Raw genomic sequence first — 27949 nt, forward strand, 5'->3', positions numbered from 1 at the left:
ATTCATGGGCAAGTATAATAACACTGTCAAGATGACAAGATAATGCCCTACAGGAATTTTCTTCTGGCTGATAATGAATTCATCCAAGGACCTGGAGGCTGGAGAGACAGTGGAGCTGTACAGCTGAGAATTCCAGTTAGCACAGGTGTCAGCTCCATGGGCAGAGAAGATAAAGGACTGAAGAGGTGGGGCTGTTTGAGAACTTGGTAGCAGCTACCTGTTCAAGGCAAGATGAGATTCCGCAGCTGTCAGGGTGCCTGCCTGTGGGGCCATTCAGCAGCTAGGAGCCTGCTGGAGGCTTTTTGTACTGTCAGGAAGGGGGAAACCCAAGGGGGAAGCCCTGGTGGCATAGCGGTTAAGTGCCACAGCTGCTAACCAAAAGGTCGGCAGTTCAAATCTGCCAGGCGCTCCTTGGAAACTCTATGGGGCAGTTCTACTCTGTCCTATAGGGTCACTATGAGTTAGAACCGACTTGACAGCAGTGTGTTTGTTTTGGTTTGGTATCAGGAAGGGGTGGAAACCCTGGTGGTGTAGTGGTTAAGAGCTATGGCTGCTTACCAAAAGGCTGGCAGTTCGAATCCACCAGGTGCTCCTTGGAAACATTATGGGGTAGTTCTACTCTCTCCCATAGGGTCACTGTGAGTTGGAATAGACTCGACGGCAATGGTTTTTTTTTTTTTTTTTTAATCAGGAAGGAGGATGTCCATTAGAGTCTGACAGACAAGTCTCTCTCACCCACCCATGTCTTTACTTCTGCCCTGAGATCATGGGGCTTTAGTCCATTCCTGTTCACTTGAATTTTTACACTTTTCTCTTGGGATTTCAAAGAAGTGCTGAATCTTCTTCAACGCCCATCTGTCAGTTTGTTATACAGTGGTAGTTTGCGTGTTGCTGTGATGCTGGAAGCTATACCACTGGTATTTCAAGTATCAGCAGGGTCACCAGATTTCAGCAGAGCTTCCAGATTAAGGCAGACTGGGGAGAAAGGCCTGGTGATATACTTCCAAAAATTAGCCAATGAAAATCCTATGGATAACAACAGAATACTGTCCAATACAGTGCTGGAAGATGAGCCCCTAGGTTGGAAGTCACTCAAAATACACAGCGGCCATAACAATGGACTTGAGCGTACCAATGATCACAAAGATGGCACAGGACCAGCCAACATTTTGTTCTGTTGTACCCAGGGTCATCACAAGTCAGAGCTGACTGGATGGCAATTAACAACAACTTGGAATCTTCTATTATGAGTTTCTCAGTCCTGGTTAATCTCCAGTGTAAAGCCATGCTTCCCATTGGTTGCCAAGGAAGTGAGTATTACATCACAGGGGTGGGGGTGGGGGGAGGTACTAACAAATCCTCAAGGTCACCAAATAATTTCAATCATTGAAATTCTTAGTAACTTCTTAGAAGACACCCATGCTTTTTTGATCACTAAAAATCTTTGACTTTGATGTAGAAATTGGGATGTATTTTCTACTGATATTCTTCTGTTTAAAAGAAGCCTGTTGAAAAATAGAGAATCACTGGATAAAGGAATTTTTAAAGCACGCTGCTCTTTAAGTACACATTTGAAGTTCTCTGAATGGGGACTTAGAAAAAAAAAAGAAAAGCATGCTTTCCTCATTCACATTCCTGTTCCCGAGAGATGAAGAAAGGAGGCGCCACGATTGCCTAGTTCTCATTTAGCTTAGTTATATAAAACCTTAAGTAGGCTGGTAATCCTCTGGCAGTTTGTTATTAGAGTCTCTTTTGTTTACCTTAAGACTTGCTGATGTGCAAGATGGCTTCATTGTCTTTACTCAGGTAACTCTGCTTCCTAATCTCCAGCTTGGCTTCTGATTTCACCATTGAGCTTTAAGGCAATCATTTCACTTCTCAAAGTTACCCAGGTGAAATTTGGAGGAAATTCTAACCTACCTTGGTTAGGAAGTGAATGGAATGAATAAAAGAATAGTGGTTAAGAGCTCAGCCCGCTTACCAAAAGGTCGGCAGTTCAAATCCACCAGTCGCTCTTTGGAAACCCCATGAGCAGTTCTGCTCTGTCTTATAGGGTCACTATGAGTTGAAATTGACTCGATGGCAACAGGCAAAAAGTGTTTTAAAACCATAAACCCACTAAAACCCGCTTCTGTCAAGTCAATTCCACCAGGTTTAAAACCATAAGGCATCCATAAATAATATTGTAGTGATTACTACTGAAATAATCTTCATATAGATATCACACACCACATCCGTTGCCATCGAGTCAATTCTGACTCATAGCGAGTCCATAGGACAAAGGAGAACTGCCCCGTAGGGTTTCCAAGGAGCGCCTGGTGGATTCGAACTGCCAACCTTTTGGTTAGCAGCCATAGCTCTTAACCACTATGCCACCAGGGTTTCCATGTAAACATCAGGGTGTGGCAAATGATTCCATTTTCATTCTTGCTGCATAGCTCTAGTATCTAGTTCAGTCATGCTCTGAACAGGGATCTTTCCACGGTATACCATTCAAGCATCTGTTCTTTGGCTTAATAAGTGCACCTCTACATTCCCTAGAGTCACAGGAGAAGTTATTTCCCAATACCATTTTCTGGTCATTGTTGGCAATCATAATTCCTCTTTCTAATGGGAACCTAGAATCCCTGGATGGTGCAAATGGTTCACACACTTGGCTGTTAACTGAAAGGCTGGAGATTTGAGTCCATTCAGAGGCACCTCAGAAGAAAAGCCAGGCGATCTACTTCTGAAAAATCAGCCATTGAAAAGCCTAAGGAGCACAGTTCTCTTCTGACACACATGGGGTCGCCATGAGTTGGAACAGAATTGATGGCAACTTTTTTTTTTTAATGTGAACCTAGTTGAGTAGACAATGGCCAGAGGAGACTTTAGAATGTCATGGTAGACAGATTGATGCTGAATGGTGGCTTCTGAGATTGTGACTTCAAATTCAAAGCCATTTCACACATTCTGTGAGGGGAGTTGCATTAAAAATGGGTGAAGAGATGTTATCATTGGAGGAAAGTAGGAAAGGGTACTTAGGATCTCCATCATTTCTCATAACTGCATGTAAATCTATAATCATCTCAAAATAATAAGCTTAACTAGAATGGAGTTAAGACAGAGTGAAGGAAAACTCTTCAGATAGTAGGTGCTGAATATGTGTTCAAATACAGATTACGGAGGAATGAAACTTATGTTCTTTCTTGCTATAAGATTGGGCTTGCCTTGAGTAAAAGTTGCGTTACATGTATAAGAGGAGTGGAGGAAACAGAAGTTTAATGGCTTGGGATCAAGTTCTACTTCCTACTCTGCCACTAACCAATTCTGTGGTCTTGGACAAGTTGAATAACAACTTGAGCCTCAGTTTCCTCTTCTGCAAGGTGATCAGTTTATAGAGGATTGATAAATTATAGTTCTATGATCAAGCCTATATTTATGTCTCCAGGAGACAACACAAGGGAAGACGAATAAGGGCTAACAACTATTTGATATCAGTGAACACTGACCGAAAGTACCACCAACACAGAATATCAGCAATTTGCAAATATCAACTTCATTGAAAAACAGAAACAAATGGGTATTTTAAGTATGTGTTGTAAATAGGTGTGTTAGGTCGTTTCTTTTGCTTGGAAGGTAGGATTCAATAGATGTAAAAACAATGCACTGTTTCTTTCCAGAGCTCCCTCAGAAAAGAAATGTAGACTCTGAAATTCAGGGGGAACGTCTGTTTTACTAGACAGTCAATGTAAGTGATCCTTCAATCTCAACCCATTGGTTTCCATGGCTATCTCCTCCTGAGGGCATCCCCTCCCCATTCTTTACTCTGCAGTCTAATTAATTATTCCATGGTGGCACAGTGGTTAAGTGCTTGGCTGCTAACCAGAAGGTCGGCGGTTCAAACCCAACAGCGGCTCTGCAGGAGAAAGATGTGGCAGTTTGCTTCCATAAAGATTTATAGCCTTGGAAACCCTATAAGGGCAGTTCTACTCCATCCTACAGGGTCACTATGAGTCCGAACTGACTCATTGGAATGGGGTTTGGTTTTTTGGGGTTTAGTCTAACTATTAGCACTATGAAGGTGGAGACTACAAACTTCAAAAACCTTCCATCGGTCTTTCCTTCCATCAATCTCTTCGGTGCTGGTGAGAATAAAAACCAGATTCTTAGCACTCACACTCTTCAACATTTGACCCAACATGCCTTTCTACCCTGTCATCCGCTTTTTCTTGGATACTTCTGCTTTTGCCAAACTGATCTACTTAGTCATGGTACCCTAAGCATTTCTTGGGCTGTAACACTTGTCTGCCTTGGCCCATATATCCTCCTACTTAGACATAACTTGCTGTCTTATTTACCTTTCAGGGTCCTAATCCATCCTTTGAAACCCAGCTCAAGTCTCCACTTCATTCCTCAACTTTCCTAATCCAACCAGTGGGAAGCCATCTTTCCCTCTAAAACTATGCTCGTGACATCTGTTGGATCTGTACTAGCTGGTGGCACAGTGTGATTTGTTCCTTGACTTTTTACAACTTTCATGGTGGGAATCTTGTCTTTTCTTCCCTGTCAGCTACCTGGTGCCTAGTCTGTGCCTAGCACATGATGGGAATTTAGTGATTGATTAAACATGGAGATGCAGTACCTTTCTTTAGAATAAGAACCCCGTATGTATAACATAGCGTCAAGGTTTTCTCCTCTCTCTAGAGGAAGCAGCGTTTTAATACCCACATGAGGCACCTGGGTGGAAGGGAGGGAGTGTGGGTGAGCTGTGTGGGCCTTTTGATTATGGCTGTGAAGAGGTACATCTGGTCAAAATCCATCCACACACCAGCCTGGTCTGTGAGAGTTTAGAGGGTATGTTCTCCCATGTCGGTGGTAAAGCCCCTACTCTCCTAATTCTCTTCTTCTGTTCCCCTTCTCTGCTCATGCTCCAGGCATGTGTCACAGAGAAAAACATGGAGGCCAACATTCTTTAAGACAGCACTGGGGAGGGGGAACCCTGTTCCCTTGGCAGGTACTAAGATTGGGTTTGCTAGTGACTCATACCATTTACACAGGAAGACCTACATTCACCGGTGAGATGCTATGCAGATTCTCTTTGTATTTCTTTGTTGTGCCCTTTGGAAGGCTGAAACTTTGCCAACAACTCTCTCTGAAGGAATAGATAGAGGCAGTGAGCAGAAGTGGCAAGATAGAGGGAGGGTAGAATCTTCTGGAAAAGCTTGAATTAGGAGCTGACATTATCAATGTCTGGGGATATCCTCTCTGACTCTTACTACTTACCAATATGCTTTAAGATCCAGTATCTCCCTTTCTGACTCCAGCCATTTTGATTTTCCCCTTTTTCACTATAACTACGCCTTTGATCTGTATCATACAATTAACACCACATTATATAATGCCTGGTGGTGAAGCAGTTAAGAGTTTGGCTGCTAACCAAAAAATTGGCCGTTCGAATCCACCAGCTGCTCCTTGGAAACCATATGGGGCAGTTCTCCTCTATCCTATAGGGTTCCTATGAGTTGGAATCAACTCAACAGCAACAGGTCTGGTTGGTTTGGTATGTAATGACTTAATGTGTGTTGATGGATACTGCATAACTTTCAAAAAAGAAAACAAGAGAATAAGTTATTATCACTACTGCAAGAAACTTACTGCCAATTTTGCAAAACAGAACAAAATGAGTCCCATATTATAGGTAGTGTTAGAAAAGGTTTTCAAAGTTAGGGGAGTAAACCGTAGAGGCCTGGGTTTGCATTAGATAGTCTTATTATCATACAGTGTGGTAAGCTGAATAAACCAGCTACCATTGAGTCAGCTCTGACTCATGCAACCCTATGTGTGTCACAGCAGAACTGTGTTCCATAGGGTTTTCAGAAGCAGATCACCAGGCCTTTCTTCCAAGGGGTCTCTGGTTAGGTTCAAACAGCCAGCCTTTTGGTAAGTAGCTGAATGCTTAAATGTTTGCACCACCCAGGGACTCCAGCTAGGCTGCATAATGGTCCCCAAAGATGCCTACTTCCTAATCCCGAAAATCTGTGAATACATTACTTTACAAAAAGGGATTTTGCAGATGTGATCAAATTAAAGATCTGGAGATGGGGTGATTAGTCTGGATTATCTGAGTGGGCCCAATGTAATCACAAGTGCCCTTAAAAGAGGGAGGCAGGAGAGTCAGGGCCAGTAATAGCAGGAACAGAGACAGAGCAAAAAGGCGATGTGAAGACAGAAACAGAAAAAGAGAAGTGATGGTGGAAACAGGATGGAGTGATGTGCTTTGAAACAAGGAATGTGGGCAGCCTGTAGAAACTGGAAATGGCAAGGAAGGAAACAGATTCTCCCTTAGAACCTCCAAAAGGAATGCAGCTCTGCTGATACCTCGATTTTAGCCCATAAGACCCATTTCAGACTTCTGATCTCCAAAACTGTAAGATAATAAATCTCTGTTGTTTAAGCCACTACATTTGTGGCCATTTGTTACAGCAGCAATAGGCAACTCATACAAGCGGCGTTGCCAAGCCTCTGCCTCCCTCCACCACTCCATCAAAACCTCTCTTGTACTGGTCACCAGGGAGTTCAATATGGCCAAATGCAATGGAAAATCCTTACTCAAGTAATGAAGTGTCATCTTACTTGACCTTCAGCAGGTTTGGTATAAAATACTTCCTCTTTCTTGAAACATTTTTGAACATGACTGCCAGGAGACTAAACAGCACTGGTTTCCCTCCTAGCTCATTGGTACTGCCGTCTCAGTCTCTTTTGCTGAATCCTCTTACTCTTCTTCCCAACCACTGAAAGTTGGAATGTTCTAAGGCTTAGTCCTGGGATATCTTCTCTACTCATGATTATTCTGTAGGTGACCTCATTTAACTTAACTTTAAAAGCAATCTTTGTATTGAAGACAACCAAATCTATGTCACTAGCCCAGAAATCTCTCTTAGGCTTGTATATCCAACTGCCTATTCCACATCTTCATTTCATTGTCTAACAACCTAATGTGTCCAAACAGAACAACTGATTCCCGCCCCCCCCCCAAATCCTTATACCTCCCTAGCACCTCTATTTATACCCTCTTAGGTGTCTGCTACTATAGCAAATATTGAAAGTGGGTGGGTTTAACAAAATGAAATTTATTTTACACAGTTTAGGAGGCTAGAAGCCTGAATTCAGAGTGTAGGCTCTAGGGGAAGGCTCTTTCTCTCTGTGTGTCTGTCCTGGGGGAAGGTCCTTACCTCTTCTTAGCTTCTATTCCTAAGTTCCTTGGTGATCATGTAGTGTGTACCTTCCCCTCCCTTTGTGCTTGCTTGCTTAATCTTGTCTTTCATATTTCAAGAGAGTGATTTAAGACACACCCTACACTAATACTGCCTCATTAACATACCAAGAAAACCCATTCCCAAATGGCATTATAACCACAGGTATAGGGGTTAGGATTTACAACAGGTGGTGGGTCGGGGGGGGTGCATAATTCAATCCATAACACCCTCTACATATTGCTTAGGCTAAAAATCTGTATCTTCTCTTTTTCCCATAATTCATCAAATAATGTTGGTTCTACATTTAAGATCTATTCTGAATTACACCAACTCCACTGCCAGCACCCTAGTCTCATCTCTCATAGCGCTTTGCCTTCTAACTGCTTTTCGCCTTCCACCATCCATCACACTTTGCCTGTGCTCACCCTTACAGTTGATGTTCTACACAGCAGTGAGAGTGAAACTTAAAATACAAATAAGAAAAATAAGTAAAATGCTACGTAGATAGACAGATAGATAGATAGACGGGGGGATGGATGGACGGGGGGACAGATGGTTGGATGGATGGATGGATGGATGGGTGGATGGGTGAGAGGGTAGGTGGGTGGGTGGGTGGATGGGTGGATGGGTGGATGGGTGGATGGGTGGATGGGTGGATGGGTGGATGGATGGATGGATGGATGGATGGATGGATGGATGGATGGATGGATGGATGGATGGATGGATGGATGGATGGATGGATGGATAGTTGGTGTTAGGTGCTGTTGAGTTGATTTTCGACTCATAGACATCCCTATAGGGCAGAGTAGAACTGCCCCATAGGGTTTTCTTGGCTGTAATCTTTATGGAAGCAGATCTCCAGGTCTTTCTCCCACAGAGCTGCTGGGTGGGTTCGAACTGCCAACATTTCAGTTAGTGGCTGACCACTCCACCTTTGTGCCACTAGGGTTCCTTAGAGAGATAGATGATAGATAGACACATAGATAGAAGATAGATAGAAGACAGACAGACAGACAGGCAGGCAGGCAGGCAGGCAGACAGACAGACAGATAGATGAGAAGGAGACAGCGAGAGAGAAATTGAGGGAAAGGGAGATGAAACTTACTAAGAAAAAATGGTTTTTTAAATGGTCTTGTTTATTGCTGTATCCTCAGCAACTAGAACAGGGCCCGGTACTTGATAAATACTTGTTAGTACTTCCTTATATTAAAGACAACTGTCTTGCTTATTATTTATTTATTATATTATTATTAATTATTATATACTTTTTTTAAGCTAGATTATAGATGGATAGATAGATAGGTATAGATAACCAACCAACCAGTTGCCTTCAAGTCATTACTGACTCATAGCAACCCCATGTGTGTCAGAGCAGAACTGTGCTCCATAGTTTGCAATGGCCAGTTTTTCAAAAGTAGATTGCCAGGCTTTTCTTCTGAGGTACCTCTGGGTGGATTCAAACCTCCAACTTTTTGATTAGCAGCTGAGTGCTTTAACCACTTGCACCACCCAGGTACTCTTTGAGTGTCCATGAACCTCTTAACATTGTATGCTAAATTTTATGGGTATTTGCATTTTCCTTGGGAAATGGTCAATAGATTTTAATCAGATTCACAAAGGGGTCTATTCCCTAAAGGTTGAAAATCACTGAGCTATCCATATCATTCCCTTTCCTAGACTGTGGGTCTCCTTTGCCCAGAGGAAGACTGGGTAAGGGTAGGGGGCTCAGCAAGAGGTAGGGGAGGGGCTTGGAATACTTGGGGAAGACAGCAGTCTTTGGCTGTTGACAGGTCCACAGTTGACCTTCTTGTCACTCATCAGAACTTGCCTACCTCTACTCCGCAAGCCCAACAATTTTCCATCACACCAACCTTTTGAGTGGGAGAGAAAATCTGAGATTGGGTATGAATTCTAGCAATTGACCTCATCTTGCATGCTCTGATTGAGGAAGAGACTAGAAAATTTAGAGTTTCATTTCCTTGGAGCTTTGATTTCCCAGCATGCCCAGGAAAGGGTGCAAAGGTGTTCCAGGTTGTCCAGCCAGGCCTCACACATCAATCACAGCCAGGCGAGGACACAGTGGGCTTAAGGGCCTCCTTTCCATGTCAGTCAATTGGCAACAACCAAGTACCTATATCAACATCTTGTGTTAGTATTTAACTGTTATTTTATGATTTCGACTTTGTGTGAATATTCTAGTCTCAATAAGATTTCAGGGTGCTAGAAGTCAAAACCCTTGCTGTGTATTGATCACAACGTTACATACATTGTTGTTGTTAGATGTCATTGAGTTGGCCCAAACTCATGGTGGCCTCATGCACAACAGAAAAAAAATGTTACCTGATCCGCACTTTCCCCATAATCAGCTGCAGGTAAGACTGTTGCTATTCATGGGGTTTTCCTTGGCTGATTTTTGGAAATAAATTGCTAAGCCTTTCTTTCTAGTCCATTTTAGTCTGGAAGGTTCATTGAAACCTGTCTACCATCATAGCAGCATGTAAGAATCCACTGACGGATGGGTGGTGACTGTGCATGAGATGCATTGGCTGGGAACTGAACCCAGGTCTCCCACGTGGAAGGCAAGGACGCTACCACTGAACCACCAATGCCCGTGTTACCTACACACACACACAAAAAACCCAAACCTGTTGCTGTTGAGTCAATGGTGACTCATAGCGACCCTACAGGACAGAGCAGAATTGCCCCATAGGGTTTCCAAGGAGCTGCTGGTGGATTCAAACTGCCGACTTTTTGGTTAACAGCTGAGCTCTTAACCACTACACCACCAAGGCTCTATAGTAAGTGCTTAATAATGATTTTTTAAATGAATAAACAACACCACATGAAATAACTAAGCACCTGTATTTGGTACCTCCTCCAATCTGAAGAGCCAAGGTGATTCCTGTCTCTCAGTAGCAGATTGTTTTGAAACTCCCATTAATATCAGTGAAGACTTTTTTAGTTCTAAAACGCTGTGATCACGGATCGAGGGTAGAGTGATGGATCCTGGCTGGAAATTCTTAAGTTTTACAGGATGACATATTTTTGTAGCCCAGTGGTGCACTGGTTAAGAGCTAGGGTGAGCTATGGCTGCTAACCAAAAGGTCAGCAGTTCGAATCTACCAGCAGCTACTTGGAAACCCTTTGGGGTAGTTCTACTCTGTTCTATAGAGTTACTATGAGTTGGCTTTGACTTGACAGCAATGGGTTTATTGTTTTTGTTGTTGTTTTGTTTTTTAATACATTACGGGGCCCTGGTGGTGCAGTGGTTAAGGGTTTGGCTGCAAACCCAAAAGTTGGCAGTTCCAATCTAACACCTGCTCCTTGGAAACCCTATGGGGCAGTCCTACTCCGTCCTGTAGGGTGGTTATGAGTCGACATCAACTTGACAGCAATGAGTTTAACAGATTATAGAGTGTTTGGAAACACATTCACAATGATCATGTACCATTTTCAGACGGGCTTGTGAAGATGGCTCTGAGAAGGTTCTTTGATCCATTTCACCTCTCCTTTGGGGTAACCTGAACAATTTAGGCTGATTCCCAGAGAAACAAATTACACGCTTCCCTTAGGCCACGGCCTGATGGTTTCCTCAGTTGCTTAGAGTGCTTCTCCCGCCATTTAAATCTGTCTGCTCTGGCTCCATCTTCAGTAGTCATTTAGATAAGGTCAGAGGAGTCAATGTTTTCCTGGAAAAACCTGGAGGAATGCTTTGCTATTCTTTCCCTCCTTTCATGAAAACTGGAGAACTGCTTAGCAATAAAATCTACTTTAAATAAGACAACCAAGTACAAAAGGCAGGCCTGAGGTCACCAGCCAAGGAAGGCAGCCTGTCTGTGGTTGATGCATGTATCTCACAGCACAGATGTAACTATTTGGTCTGAATACATAACAACCACAGGAAAGTGTCTATTAGAGGCAACAGCTTAGAATGGCCCTACTGCAATGTCACGTTTCCAGTGAGCCAAAGCATGGGGCTGGGAGGAGTCCAAGGACCTAGGATTAGTGATGATGACTCTAGAACCACTCTGTCCAAAGGGGAAAGTAGTATTTCTTAACTTGACAAATGCTATTCATAAAACCCAGGGAAACATCACAAATGGCAACAGGGAAGATTTCAAAGCTAAGAGTAGAATAATAAGCATAAGGCCTGTTGTAAAACGAAAGAAACTTTCAGGAAAGCATGACGCTGGCTATTATGGTAGTGATTCTTAGACTGTGGAAAGGGAAGAGGAGCAGTATGGAGAATGGGCTCCCTTTGAAAGTAGGGCCAGCTCCCGGGTGGAGGCAACTCTTTCCAGAGGTCTAGCCTCATGCCCATCATCCTCCTAGGGCAGCTGCAGTGGCAATTTCCCAGTGTCGTATTAGCCCTTTTGGGTTGTCATTGACAGACACTGTTAAAATGTGGGAAGTGTTCACAAAATGACCCAGTAGCAGCCACTTCCATATTAGTTCATACCAGTATTTCAGGTAAAGTTAACAGATGGAGAGGATGTGGAGAACGTGGAACCCTTGAAGTGCATTGCTGGTGGGAATATAAAACGGTATAGCCACTATGGGAAAGTTTGGCAGTTCCTCAAAATGTTAAGCATAGAATTATCAGGTGATCTAGCAATTTCAGTCCTAGGTATATGACCAAAAAATTTAAAGGAGGGACTCAAACAGATATTTGTACACCAGTGTTCATTGTAGCATTATTCACAATAGCCAGAAGGTGGAAACAGCCCGTGTCCATCAACAGATGAATGGATAAAAAGCGATACATTCATACAGTGGAATATTATTCAGCCATAAAAAGGGATGAAGCCCCGATACATGCCACAACATGGATGGACCTTGACAACATTATGTTGAGTGAAATAAGTCAAGCATAAAAGGACAAATATTGTATGATTTCACTTATATGTGAAATATCTAGAACAGGCAAATGCATAGAGACAGAAAGGAGAATAGAGGTTATCAGGGGCTGGAGGGTGGGGGAAATGGGGGGTTACTGGTTATGGGTACAGAGGCTTTGCCTGAAGTGATGAAAAGGCTTTGAAAACAGATAGCGGTTGCAACAAAACTGCAAATGTAATTAATGCCACTGAAATGTACATTTAAAAATGGTTAAAATGGTAAATTTTATGTATAGTTTGCTATAATAAAAATGCAAATTTAAAAAATGTGACATGTACAAATATTTAAATTTTTAAAATTCTTGTGCTCATAAAATAATACTAATTTAGCAGAGAGCATTCTTTGAGGCAATAGGCCAGGAGGATTTAACAAAGAGGATGAAGAATGACCAGAGTAAGGGACAGTACCTGGGGAGAGGGATAAGACGCAGTCATGAGGCCAATGGGCTTGGAGCAGACATCAAAAGGAAACATGGAGTTAGGAGGTAAGAACTTTAGGGACACTTAATGCTAGTTTTGCTGATGCCAAAGTTTTTCTAGAAATGGCCTGTCGTGAATTCCTCCGATTAAATTAACAGAAGCACAGAGCAGTCTGGTCTGACCCCGGGGCAGGCTGCCTCCCTTCTGTCTCTCCTTGTCACCACTGTTCCACTTCTTCTGGCTCGACCCCTTCTCTCTCACAGATTCAGCTCCCTTTGCTGAGCAAAAAACAAAGAGTGTGGCCCACAGAGGTCCCCAGGTAGTGAAGGCACAAAATATTTAAGGATCTCCATGGTACAGTATCTGCCTTGCTAATTAGCTCATGGATATGACACATATTAGCCATCTAGCTGCTTCCAAAAGTATTAAAAAAATCCATATGGCTGTTTAACAAGGTCACAAATGCCAGGTGTCACCATTGTATCTCTTTGGAGGAAATCCAACCTCTTTGCCATGTGGAAAATGGAACTCCAAAGAGACGGCAAGCTCAGTTGTAAGGAAACTACTAGATGAGCCCACAAAAGCCTCAAACGGGTATTTGATGCATGTGTCTGGTCCCAAATAAAAGATACTTCCAAGGCTGTGCCTTTTTATTTTAGTAACATGCAACTCTGCCGCTTGTTTCAAGACACTTCCTTAAATCTAGTTGCTTATTAGCATACAGATGGGGATTCTTTAAGATGAGAATTCTCACTTGACTATGTTAATCAAGCAAAGTGATTTTTTTTTTTTGCTTGGTGAATTACAAAACCAGATTGTTGTCAAAAGGCAACAAAGAGTCAATTTCCTTGGGTTTAAATCCTAACAGTGCCACTTATGAGCTCTGCCGTGTGCCATCAAGTTGATTCTAACTTAAAGCGAGCCTGTGGGACAGAGTAGAACTGCCCCATAGGGTTTCCTAGGCTGAAACCTTTACAGGAGCAGATCACCAGGCCCTTTCTCCTACAGAGTGGGTGATGAGTTCAAATCACTGACCTTTCGGTTAGCTGCGAAACACTTAACCACCGCATCACCAGAAGGAGTCCTGTGACCCTGGGGAAATCACTTAACCTCTCTGAGCTTTTTTTTTTTTTTGTAAAAATCAGGATCATATAGCTGTCTAAAGAAGGTTGTGTGCATTTACACGAGATCCATACAGTGTAAAGTGCCTGAGAAATGCAGAATATTCCCTACATAGGTGTCTCAGATGAATGATAATGGGAATTGGGAAGATGATGGGGTTGTCTGACAATATGAAGGTGGTAGGAAAGGGATTCCAGAGAAGTGAGATTTATTAGTTTTACATCCTATGCTCTAAATTTGATCAGAGCTTGGCTATATCAATCAACCAATAATCAGTTTGTCTTTGAGCATACATTAAACTGAAAATAAACTTTGTTCTTTGATTTTGTTTTGTTTTTTGTGGATGGGTGCATAGTATGGAGCATGGCATTAGTGGAGTGGCTTTTCCAAATTGATAACCGTGTACCTTCTAAGACAATGGCAGATTCGGGGGTATAAGAAAGTCTGAACTTAAAGAGCCTTGATACGTTCCCTTGTGAGTTTCCTGTTTTTTTTTGAACATTATTTGCTTCTTAGAATGGTGACTTCGTCATAAGCCCCTGACTCATGTGGAAATACACTTGTAAGTTTTCAGAAGGTGAGCTAGGACTTTGAACAATTACTTAGTCCGTGTGGCTCCAATAACTCAGACTCTCGTTCCGTCAGAGACCCGGACAACCTTGCTCCAGCCCTGCTCTTCTGGGTCACTGTTCCTGGTAATCAGGTACCATGGCTGAATAGCTCAGAACAAGTTCTGTTTACTAGTCAGTCCATCAAAAAATGTGCAATAAGAAACCAAATGGAAATGTAGTCATGGAAATACATAAGTCGTAATTCCATTTGAGGTGTATTGTCCTGCTGAAGTGTTAGCTAAGGAGCTGCTGCTGAGCTATGAGGTCGTCTTTGGATGTTGGGGTGGATTTTTTGTTCGAACTTTTTGTATTTCACACCTAACGCTTGGGTTGGGATTTTATTACATGTTACTTGCTGAAGTTGCTTCTCTTTCAAGACTGTGGCCCCTGAGAAGGTGTCTGCCTTTATGGTTGCATGTTTTTCTTTAAAAAAAAAAAAGTTTTTATTTGCTAATTCATTGCAAATAGACATCATGTAAAAAGAAAACGAAAAACCTGATTTTGATGCGGTGTTTTCTATTAGCAAGTTTGTGGTTTTCAGGCTTTATTAACGTACTACATGGGAAGGAAATTAAGAAAGAATTCCTTGGCTCCTAAATTCAGTTGCAAAGTCTTGAGTTGATTAAGGTTTGTTTTTTTCTTTTTTTAATTGTGGTAAATATAATAGGTAACAATCATTTGCCATTTCAACAATCTTCACGTGTGTCAGTTCAGTGACGTGTCAGCTCAGTGATGTTAATTGTGTTCATCGCCCTACATTTTCAATGACTTCATGAGGAACCTGGCAAAGAGTTTTGCCTGGACATCCCCTCCACTCCCAGTGACCCCTCCACAGTTACAGAAGTGGTGTTTGTTCATGTTATACAATCAGTGTGCTCCTCCAATAAACAGTCACGGGGTGCAGAAGTGGAGGCAGGAAAGGGAAGCTGGCGTTGGGGTGAAGTTTGGAAACATAAATCAGGCCCTTTATAGAGTTTTCAGTACAGAGACTTTTGGATTTCTGTGTTCCCCACTCTTTCCCATCACTCACCACTGCGTGATTCAGCCATTTTGGAAAGACGTTATCTAGGACCTTTGAGTAAACGAGTTCTCGGTCATACAGATAGAGTGCCCAGAACGACAAAAAGACAAACTGGAAAACAGAGCACAAAAATAGCATCATTAGGTTTGTTTTTAATCAGGGTTTTCTAAGATGCTCAAGGATACATGGCAAAATAAAAATAGACACGAGTTTTAAAGATATCTTGTAAATTCATTAGAGGAATGTAAAATGAAAGAAAAAAATTGCTTGTTGTAGAATTGTTATACCCACTCTCTCTGGGGATTCCTTAGGCTGAGACTTTGAGATCAATTACAGTAAAATCTGTGAAAGCCAGAACCTGCATAAGGCAAAAACCTGTCAGAGAAGGAAAACTCAAATACATTCCACTAAAATGAGTGATAGAAAAGTGGTAAGACTGCACCCTGCCAAAGGCGGAAAGCTTGCAAGACCCAGAAAAACAAGGCAGTCTCGTCAAATTCCGGCTCACACGTTTCACCGTCTTTGTCATCACGGCAAGCAGAGAGGATAAACAAGATTCACAGACTGTCACATCATTTCATTTTAACCAATGACGCTCTACTATGCTTTCACCAGGAGGCTGACAGTGGTCATAATGTGTGACTTGAGTCTTACACTTGCCTTGCCCACCCTCCAAATTGGCATGACCCAGGGAAGCAAGAAGACCAGGAGAGAGGATAAGAAGTGACAAGCTCTCAGTATAATTCCCCAGCCAGTTAAGTAAGAGTTGGATCTCTGCATTGCTCAGAACTTAGGACTGATCTCCATCCTCTCGTACACCTTGGTTGTCTTGTCCAAGCCAGCTGTCCTCTGTGTTACAAAGTCAATGCAGAGACGGAAGAAAACTATTAGTTTTCTGACCTCCCTATCTTCTTAAACGCCATAGGCTCAATATCTAAGCTTTAAAAAATGAACAGACTCCATTGTTTAGAAGGTTTATGGGGGCGGGGGTTAGGGGTGGAAGTGAGTGCCAGGACTCACTATGTCATCTGAGGCCTCATTAGTGTTTGGAGAGTTTCATTTTGCATTTAAGTTTGAAGTCTCAGTACTGTAGGAAGCAGGACAATGACAGGTGGAAGAAGGCAGTCATTTCTAATTATAGGCACTGACCGCTAGGCAGCCGGTGTGCCTGAGCTCAGTTTGTTTCCATTCTGGCTAATGAATGGAAACACGAACAATGTCATAGAGACGTGGACAGTAGCAGCAAACAAGCTTACTGCCCCTTCCACATATCTTTCTTCTTGCTGACGTGCCTTCATTCAACAAAATGAATGAGGCACCCACTGGGCACCCCACACCAGATATTGCAGACAGTCTGTCTGTCTCTCCTCAACTGTCTTTTCCATGTGCCAACACTGTGGCCTCTCATTATACTTTTCTTTAAAATATTTTTTTTCTATTTGATGGTCTTCCAATTGCAGAAGTAGCATATGCTTAATTAGAGCAAGTGAAACACACTGTGTAAAAGGGAAAATGAATCATCTCCTTTCCCAGAACCCTCCATTCCCATCACTTTCTCAGTTTTATTTTGATGATGACCCTTCAAACTTCCCCCTTAGAAGCAGTAAGGATCTTGTATTAAGTCACGGCAAAGATACAAAAGCTAACAGTAAAGCTGGTCACTTAGGTGCCTACTTCCTCCAGGCACTGGGTAATACCCTGCAGCCCTAAAACAGGACATTCATTGAAACACAGCTACTCTGGTTTACAATAATGGGCTCCTAGGCAGCCTTGCTACCCAGCAGAAGTGACCTCCATATGTACAGGCAGTCCCTGGGTTACAAATGTCCATTTTGGTACTTTCTCTTTAATGTTATGTAAATTTGCCCTCACTTTGAAAGGACTGAACAAGCCCCTACTACTCACAGCAAATTCTTCATCACAATCACCTTCGCTTGCTGAATGTACAGCTTTTAAATCATTGAAAAGTCTTTGAGCCTTTTCTTGCACTAAAGTAAGGCTAAATAAGAACCATATGCACCGGTTCCAACTTACCTACAAATTCAACTGAAAAACGTAGTTATGACTGGGTCTCCTTTGTAACCTGGGGACTCCCTGTACATGTGTGTGATGTTACATTCACAGCTCTGTAACTTACCGTGGATACAGGAAAAGCCAGTGTGGTGAAAAGCAGGTCTCTGAAGGCACTTATGAACTTAATGTCTTTTTTTCTTGTAACTCTTTTCAGCACATTATCCAGGCAAGCGACCCCGTAGAAAATGGCCTGTAGGAGCTAAATTCATTACAACAAATGAGGGCTTTTTCATTTGCTTTAATTGATACATTTTTCGCTGACGTAAAACTCCATCCCTCTGGGAGCAATGTTGATTTGGGAAGAAGAAGGGTGTTCGGCTGCTTTGGTTGGGAGCCAATTCAAGGGCTGGACTTCCAGCTCAGTGGGCCCTGACCTTGCTAGCTAAAACTGATTGAGTAAAGTCGTTTAGGGGATAATAATGTGTACAGTATTTAGTGTAACAGATTTAAGTTAAAATGGAAACAAGATAAAGAGTTAGCTTAAAAGGAGAATGTAATGAGATAGAAATCTTGGCTGCACAGAAGTGGAAAGAACCAAATTGGCAGCGCAATGGGAAAGAGGCAGACACAACGGTAGACACACTCTAGTCTCTCCCCAGGAACAAAAATTAAGAAAAATGCCTAGAACTGAAGTAGCTTTCAGAGAAGCCACAATCTGGGTTAGGAGAGCCGTGAAGGAGCTCTGTGCTTTTCTGAGGGGGATGCACAAAATGGTGCTTCCTTTATCTGAGAAAGGAGCCGGTGTTCTTCCTTCATGAAAAGGGGGAGAAATCTTGCTGAGGGAGTGTTTTAAAACCAGAGGCACAGAGCAAGCATTGGACTCTGGCACGTCACTAAGCACCATGAGGTCTCTGAGGCCAGGAAAAAGAGAAGAACATTTTTTCAAGGAAGTAACATAACACCTCCACTATCCATCTGTCAGTTTGTTGTACTGTGGTGGCTTGTGTGTTTCTATGATGCTGGAAGCTGATCCACTGATATTTTAAATGCCAGCAGGGACATCCACAGTGGACAGGTTTCAGTAGAACTTCAAGATTAAGACAGAACAGCAAGAAAAATCTGGCAATCTATTTCTGAAAATTAGCCAGTGAAAACCCTATGAATCACTGTAGAATATTGTTCACCGTAATGCTGGAAGATGAGCCCTCTAGGTTGGAAGGCACTCTAAATACACAGTGGCGGCAACAATGGACCCAAACATACCAGCTGTCATGAAGATGACACAGGACATTTGGTTCTGTTATACATGGGATCACCACGAGTTGGAGCCAACTCAATGGCAACTAACAACAATATAATATTTATGGCAAACTGCCCATTCTTACTGTTTTGCACAAACCTGTGGCTTCTGATTGAAGGCCTAGGGGGTCATAACAGCACAGTTTGGGTTGGTATGGGTTAATGCTTACATCAGAATTCATCCTCTTGCTTGAAAGCTTTGGATTGACATAGAAGGGGCAGCGTGTACTCCATCTTTACAGTATAAGTCAAGAAAGTCCTAGAACCTGGGGAGCTGGGCATAAGACCAACAAGTCTGTGGTTGGGGACATTGCTGAGGTCTGGACTTGAGGAAAGTGCTAGGCAACTTGGCTTCGGGCCACTTCCTGTGCTAAGGGGGCAGGTAGGAGAGTAGGCAGAGGTAGATTAGGTCAGCTGAACGGTGGTTAAGGGCTCAGCTGCTAGCCAAAAAGATGGCAGTTTGAAACCACCAGCCACAGTTCTACTCTGTGCTATAGGGTCACTATGAGTCGTGATTGACTCGATGGCGACGAGTCTCACTCCTAGCGGGATCCTGGGACCAGCAGCACCAGCATCACTCTGGAGCTCGTTAGAAATGCAGACTCTACCCCACCCAAGACTATGAAATCAGAATCTCTGGGGTGGGCCCAGGAACCTGGTTTGTAATAAAACCTCCAGGTGATCTTTATGTAAAGTTGGTGAATCACTGGAATAGAAATGAAGTTATCATGTTAAAACTGTTATTGACTACTCAAAACTATAATACCTGACTTTTATCGATCACTTGTTATGTGTCAGACACTCAGTTAAGTTTTTATTTCAATAATAACCTTATGAAGTAGGTCCTATTACAACCCTCCGCCCATTTTACACATGAGGAAACTGAGGCACAGAGATATTAAGAAACTCACCTAAAATCTCATGGACAAAGCCAGGATTCAAATGCCAGAGTCCAGTTCTTGAGTGAAACTTAAAAAAAAAAAAAAAAAATTTTTTTCCCCAGAATTTTAAGAGCAGATCAGAGAAAGCACTGTAGAAGGCCAGAAGAGAGACAGTTATCTCCAGGTGGGAGAATTAAAATGACTTCAAAAATACTGATGCTGTTTCTCACCTCCAGGGATTCACTGAAAGGTTGGAGTTTCAAGTCCACCCAGAGACACCTTGGAAGAAAGTCCTGGTGACCTATGTCTAAAAATCAGTCGCTGAAAACCCTGTTGAGCACAGTTCTACTCTGATACCACGAAGTCACCACGAGTTGGAGTCAACTTGATGGCATCTGTTTGGTTAAGGGACAGGAGAAAAAAGGGAGCAGCAAAAGGAGCAAAGAATGACCAGTTGGTGGAAAATCAGGTGTGTACAAGAACCCAGTGGTTCTTTAAGGGAATAGGAAGCTTTATGCCAAAAGGCAGCATTCCAAGGAAAGGATGTCCAACAGCTTTAAATGCCAGGAAGATGTTGCTACACCAACACTTTTCATTATTGTTGGTACTTTTGACATTCCAGCCCTAAGAGCTGGGTTGAATTTCACCCAGCATCATCATACATGGATGTTGGACAGAAGTGTGTCCACCCGCAGCAGTTCTCACCTCAACCCTGGATTCTGTTCCAGCTCAGGCCACAGCAGACCCGGCCTTAGTTAGGAAGGGCAGGCATGGGGCCAGCCCCAGAGAGGAGGCCTGCACCATTCCATCAACACTGAGATTAATCACACTCTCAGTGGCTGCCAGCTGTTCTCTCTTTGGGGCAAGGCCGCTCCACCCAGCATGTGAAGGCCACCTGACTGCTTTCCAGAGGCCAGAGCTTCCTAGAGTTATCGTGAGTCAAGCTTATCCTGACTTTCTCTTGCCTTTCCCAGCCCAGAATGTGGAAATTGGATTGGGGAAAAGAACACATTACTCAGAGCCTCTGTGGTTTCTCCTTCATCAATAAAAATTTGCTCCACACTGTAAACTTGCCAATCACTTCTCTACCTCCACCTCCTGATCATGCCTTATGCGTTACTTCACTGGCATATGCCATGCCAGTAAAGTAAAAATGCCAACTGTGTGTAAAGCATCATTGTCTCCAATGATCTTCATCAATGTTGGCATGTCACTATCTGTATCAACAAGGACATTTGTTAAGCTCACACTTAGTAGTTTCCAAGCTCAGGAAGGAGGCACTAGGGTGTCGCTACAGAAATAAACAGGCAAGAGCTAGGGCACAAAGCAGCATGCAGTGAATAAGTAACCACTCCAGCCAAGCTGGAGGGCCAGGAGAGTGGGGAGCCATGAGCTCAATCGGGAAGGCTTCCTGGAAGGCATTGAGGACATGTTTGGATCAGCTTCCTGAAGTGAGCAGCAGTCTGCTCATTCCCCAAAGACAACTCAATCACTTATAAAACATGCACAGAAAGAACAATCTGAAGGGAGAAGACAGTAGTAATAAGATAGAAACAATTGGCCTTCTTTTAAGAATCTTACAATAAAATTACTCTAAGTTATATATTTCTCAATGAGGAATGCTAATTCAGTGGTGGAATTCTCACCTTCCATTCAGGAAACCTGGGTTCAATTCTGAACCAGTGTACCCCAAGTGCAGCCACCACCCATCTGTCAGTGGAGGCTTGATTGATGCTATGGTGCTGATCAGGTTTCAGTGGAGCTTCTAGACTAAGATGAACTAGGAAGAAAAGCCTGGAGATCTACTGCCAAAAATCAGCGAATGAAAACCCTGTAACATCCATGGTCAACTGATTTTTGAGTAGGGTGCTAAGTGCATTTGATGGTGAAAGAAGAATCTCTTCATTAAATGGTGCTGGGAATATTGAATTTCCACATGCGGAAGAATGAAAAAGGATCCATGCTTCACGTACCATACCCAAAAACAAAATCAAAATTGATTAAGAACCTAAATGTGCAAACTAAAACCATAAAATTCTCAGGAGAAAAAGCAGGGGCAATGCTGTTGGGCCTAACTTTTAACAATCAATTATCTAATATAATAACAAAAGCACAAACAGCCAAAGTCAAAATAAGTAAACGAGACAACATGAAAACTAAAAACTTTTGTTCATTAAAAGATTTTACCTAGGAGGCAGAGCCAAGAAGGCAGAGTAGTCAGCCACTTCCAGCGAACCGTCTTACAACAAAGACTCAAAAACACAAGTGAAACTATTGTATTTATGACAAGCTAGGAGCCCTAAACATCAAAGACAAAGTTAGAAAACAGACTAAGCAGCAGGGGAGGGAAAGACGGTTCAGAAGAAGAGAGGAGTTGCCAGACCTGAATTGCTGGGAGCCCTCAGGCACCATTCCCAGGAGTGGCTGTGATGGGCTGGTGGTAGCGTTTGGCCGCAGTTTCCTCAGGGAGAAACAGCCAGCTGCACAGCCTACTCACACCTCCGGAACCAGAGAAAAATGGCGCTCTCATCCAAGCTAAGTACTTGCGTATATTTTACCACGCCACCAGCCCCCAAGTCATCTTCAGTGGCTGTCAATTTCCCTGGGCCTGAGATAGGCTCTGCTGAACATTCTGAGCCATTCTCTTGACCTTGGAGAAGGAATAAATTCACAACTGGGGAAAAGATAAGCTTCCAGCTCCACTAACCCGGGGAGCTTAGGACAGAAGCAGCTCCTGTCCAGGCATAAATGGTCCATGGACTTTGAATCCCTTTCCCCACTGCATGAACCTGTGTGGGCTTATTTCAGGAGAAGATGACCTTGATGGCAGACTGCAACTGCTTCAGCTGTGCAGTGGAGAGGTGGGTGTTTGATGTTTCACACTGCTTTGCCTGTTAAACAGGGTCCTCACCTACATACATTAGGGGCCTAAGGGCTGGTGGCTCCACTCACATCACCAAGCCATATGCAACAGGGGTCCAAGGATAACTGGTACCTCCCAAAGCACTGGGTGCCCATGCTCACAATAACTGGTACAACCAAAAGCACTGGGTGCCCATGGTCCATCTGCAGAACCCACCCACCTGTGTGCTCAAGGGAACACGGATTCGCTTTACTCACAGACACTTGGGGGACGTTTGTCAGCCCCCTGCCTTGTTCAGATACCACTGCTGCAACCAGATACCTCTACCTACACCAATCACCCCTGCCCCTCTAAGACTGTAGGACACAGCCTGTACCACCACAGGATGACCAACTACCTGGACACCTGGGCTGAAATCCATACAAGAAAAGTGAATGGACTCTTAGGCTCATATACTTGGTAACAGCTCTAACCATCTGGTGACAGGACGTTAGAGCTTCAAAGGCAAAAATAATCAAGCTAGCTTACTCAAGCAGCCTATTTAAGCATAGAAAGAAGCAAGAAGCTAGTATACAGTAAGCAAACTTAAAATAAACTAATACAATAACTTATAGATGGCTCGGAGAAAACAATCAATACCAAATCACATAAAGAAGCAGACCATGATCATCTCAACAAGCTCTCAAAACAAAGAATCAAGGGATCTTCTGGAAGAACGTGCATTTCTGGATTTGTCAGATGCAGAATACAAAAGACTAATATACAGAACTTTTCAAGACATCAGGAACGAGATCAGGAAAGAGGTCAAGCAATATGCAGAACAAACCAAAGAACACACAGATAAAGCAGTTCAAGAAATTAAAAAGGTTACTCAAGAACATAATGAAAAATTTAATAAGCTGCAAGAATCCATACAGAAACAACAATCAGAAATTCAGATTAAAAATAAAATTACAGAATTAGACAACTCAATAGAAAGTCAGAGGAGCACAACTGAGCAAGTGGAAGGCAGAATTTGTGAGACTGAAGAAAAATCACTTGGTACTAATATATTGGAAGAAAAATCAGATAAAAGAATTTTAAAAAATGAAGAAAACTTAAGAATTATGTGGGACTCTATCAAGAGAAATAACCCATGAGCGATTGAAGTACCAGAACAGGGAGGGATAGCAGAAAATACAGAGAGAATTGTTGAAGATTTGTTGGCAGAAAAATTCCCTGATATCGTGAAAGATGAGAAGATATACATCCAAGATGCTTGTTGAACTCCACATAAGGTAGATCTTAAAAGAAAGCCACCAAGACATATTATAATCAAACTTGCCAAAACCAAAGATAAAGAGAGAATTTTAAGAGCAGCTAGGGATAAACAAAAAGTCACCTGCAAAGGAGAGTCAATAAGAATAAGCTTGGACTACTCGGCAGAAACCATGCAGGCAAGAAGGCAATGGGATGACTTATGTAAAGCATTGAAGGAAAAAAATTGCCAGCCAAAAATCATATATCCAGCAAAACTGTCTCTCAAATATGAAGACAAAATTAGGACATTTCCAGATAAACAGAAGTATAGGAAATTTGTAAAAACCAAAACTACAAGAAATACTAAAGGGAGTTCTCTGCTTAGAAAATCAAAAATATCAAATACGAACCCAAGACTAGAACACAGGACAGAGCAACCAGATGTCAACCCAGATAGGGAAATCAGAAAAAAAAAAAATCAAGATAAATAAATGCTCAAAGCAGAGAAACAACAATGTCACTATGTAAGATAACATTAAAACAATAAAGAGGGACTAAGAAATGTAGTTACAGATATTTCATATGGAGGGGAAGAAAAGGCAATATAAAGAAATAAAAGATAGGTTTAAACTTAGAAAAATAGGGGTAAATATTAAGGTAACCACCATGGACACGAACAACCGTACTCATCAAAACAAAATACAAGAAAAAAATAGAGACTCAGCAGAAACAAAATCAACAACAAATAAGAGGAAAAGAGTATATAAAGATAAACTACACAACAGAAAACATAAAATGGGAAAAAGAAACTGTCAACAACACACAAAAAAAGACATAAAAATGACAGCACTAAACCCATACCTATCCATAATTACGCTGAATGTAAATGGACTAAATGTACAAATAAAGAGACAGAGAATGGCAGAATGGATTAAAAAAAAAAAAACCACGATCCATCTATATGCTGCCTACAAGAGACACACCTTAGAGATACAAACCAACTAAAACTCAAAGCATGGAAAAAAACATATCAAGCAAACAACAATCAAAAAAAGAGCAGGAGTAGCAATATTCATTTCTGACAAAATAGACTTTAAAGTTAAATCTACCACAAAGAATAAGGAAAAACACCACATAATGATTAAAGAGATAATTTTTTTATACCAGGAGGATATAACCATATTAAATATTTATGCACCTAGTGACGAGGCTGCAAGACACATAAAACAAACTAACAGCAGTGAAAAGTGAGATAGACAGCTCCACAATTATAGTAGGAGACTTAAACATACCACTTTTGGTGAAGGACAGAACATCCAGAAAGAAGCTCAATAAAGATACAGAAGATCTAAATGACACAATCAACCAACTTGACCTCATAGACATATACAGAACAGTCCACCCAACAGCAGCCAAGTATGCTTTCTTTTCTAGTGCACATGGAACATTCTCTAGACTAGATCACATATTAGGTCATAAAGCAAGTCTTGGCACAATCTAAAACATCGAAATATTACAAAGCAACTTCTCTGACCATAAGGCCATAAGTGGAGAAATCAATAAGAGAAAAAACAGGGAAAAGAAATCAAACACTTTGAAACTGAACAATACCCTGCTCAAAAATGACTAGGTTATAGAAGACATGAAGGATGGAATAAAGGAATTCATAGAATCCAATGAGAATGAAAACACTTCCTATTAGAACCTTTGGAACACAGCAAAACCAGTGTTCAGAGGTCAATTTATATCAATAAATGCACACATACAAAAAGAAGAAAGGGCCAAAATAAAACAATTATCCTTACAACTTGAACTAATAGGGAGAGAGCAACAAAAGAAACCCTCAGGCGCCAGAAGAAAGGAAATAATAAAAATTAGAGCAGAATTAAATGAAATAGGGAATTGAAAAGCAATTGAAAGTTAACGATATCAAAAGCTGATTCTTTCAAAATATCATTAAAATTATTAAGCCACTGGCCAAACTGACAAAAGAAAAACAGGAGAGGAAGCAAAAAACCTGAATAAGAAATGAGATGGGCAGTATCACAACAGACCCAACTGAAATTAAAAGAATCATAACAGAATACTATGAAAAATTGTACTCTAATTTGTAAACTTAGAGGAAACGGACGAATTTCTAGAAACACACTACCTACCTAAACTAACACAGACAGAGGTAGAACAACTAAATAAACCTATAACAAAAGAAGAGATTGAAAAGTAATTAAAAAACACCCAAGAAAATAAAGCCATGACCCTGATGCCTTCACTGGAGAATTCTACCAAATATTCAGAGAAGAGTTAACACCACTACTACTAAAGGTATTTCAGAGCATAGAAAAGGATGGAATACTCCCAAACTCATTCTATGAAGCCAGCATAACCCTGATACCAAAACCAAGTAGAGACACCACAAAAAAAGAAAATTACGGACCAATACCCTTCAGAAACTTAGATGCAAAAATCTTCAACAAGATTCTGGCCAATAGAATTCAATAACATGTCAAAAAAAAAATTCACCATGACCAAGTGGGATTCATACCAGGTATGCAGGGATGGTTCAACATTAGAAAAACAATCAATGTAATCCATCACATAAATAAAACACAAGGTAAGAACCACCTGATCTTATCAATTAATGCAGAAAAGGCATTTGACAAAATCCAACACCCATTCATGAAAACACTTTCAGGAAAATAGGAATAGAAGGGAAATTCCTCAACATGATAAAGGGCATTCATACAAAGTCAACAGCCAACATCATCCTAAGTGCAGAGAGTCTTAAAGCATTCCCTGGAGAACGGAGCTAGACAAGGATGCCTTTTATCACCACTCTTATTCAACATTGTGCTAGAAGTCCTAAGAAAAAAAGGCTAGGAAAAGAAATAAAGGGCATCCAAATTGGTAAGGAAGAAGTAAAAGTATTTGCTGATGATATGATCTTATATGCAGAAAACCCTAAAGAATCCACAAGAAAACTACTGGAATTAGTAGAAGATTTCAGTAAAGTATCAGGATACAAGATAAACATACAAAAATCAATTGGATTCCTCTACACCAACAAAAAGAACATAGAAGAGTTGGGTTCCTCTGCATCAACAAAGAGAACTTCAAAGAGGAAATCACCAAATCAATACCACTTACAATAAACCCAGAACAAACCAAACCCAGTGCCATCGAGTTGATTCTGACTCATAGCAACCCTACAGGACAGAGTAGAACTGCCCCATAGAGTTTCCAAGGAGCACCTGGCGGATTCAAACTGCCAACCCTTTGGTTAGCAGCTGTAGCACTTAACCGCTACACCACCAAGGTTTCCACCATTTACAATACCCCAAGAAATTAAAATACTTAGGAATAAATCTTACCAGAGACATGAAAGACCTATACAAAGAAAACTATGAGACACTACTGCAAGAAACCGAAAGAAACGTAAGTAAGTGGAAAAACATACCTTGCTCATGGATGGGAAGACTTAACATGGTAAAAATGTCTATTCTACAAAAAGCGACCTATAGATACAATGCAATTCCGACCCAAATTTCAATGACATTTTTTCATGAGATGGAGAAAAAAATCACCAACTTCATTTGGAAGGGAAAGAGGCCCCAGATAAGTAAAGCATTATTGAAGAAGAACAAAGTGGGAGGCCTCACTCTACCTGATTTTAGAATCTATTATACTGTCACATTTGTCAAAACAGCCTGGTACTTGTACAACAGCAGATACATAGACCAATGGAACAGAGTTGAGAATCCAGACATAAATCTATCCACAGGAGCAGCTGATATTTGACAAAGGCCCAAAGTCAGTTAAGTGAGGGAAAATACAGTCTCTTTAACAAATGTTGCTGGCATAACTGGATATCCATCTGCAAAAAAATGAAACAAGACCCATACCTCACACCATGCACAAAAACTTACTCAAAATGGATCAAAGACCTAAATACAAAATCTAAAACAATAAAGATCATGGAAGAAAAAAATAGGGACAATGCTAGGAGCCCTAATACATGGCATAAACAGTATGAAAATCATTACTAACAATGCACAAACACCAGAAGAGAAACTAGATAACTGGGAGCGCCTAAAAATCAAACACCTGTGCTCACCCAAAGACTTCACCAAAAGAGTAAAAAGATCACCTACAGACTGGGAAAAATTTTCAGCTATGACCTTTCCAGTTAGTGTCTGACCTCTAAAATCTACGTGATACTGCAAAAACTCAACTACAAAAAGGCAAATAACCGAATTAAAAAATGGGCAAAGGTTATGAAGAGGCATTCACCAAAGAAGACATTCAGACAGCTAACAGATACATGAGGAAATGCTCACGATCATTAGC

General features: G+C 41.6%; 1 protein-coding gene across 1 annotated transcript in view; it reads right to left on the reverse strand.

Moving 5' to 3' along the window:
• ADTRP (androgen dependent TFPI regulating protein) overlaps positions 1-27949 on the reverse strand; it is a 118615-nt gene that overhangs the window by 67896 nt on the left and 22770 nt on the right. The window contains exons 5-6 of the mRNA XM_064280703.1: positions 17448-17582; positions 15320-15421 (exon numbers count right to left, since the gene is read on the reverse strand). Coding sequence (XP_064136773.1) covers positions 15320-15421; positions 17448-17582 — 237 coding nt within the window. The remainder of the gene's footprint in view (positions 1-15319; positions 15422-17447; positions 17583-27949) is intronic.

This window comes from Loxodonta africana, chromosome 1 (genome assembly GCF_030014295.1).
Source record: "Loxodonta africana isolate mLoxAfr1 chromosome 1, mLoxAfr1.hap2, whole genome shotgun sequence".
Lineage (NCBI taxonomy): Eukaryota > Metazoa > Chordata > Mammalia > Proboscidea > Elephantidae > Loxodonta > Loxodonta africana.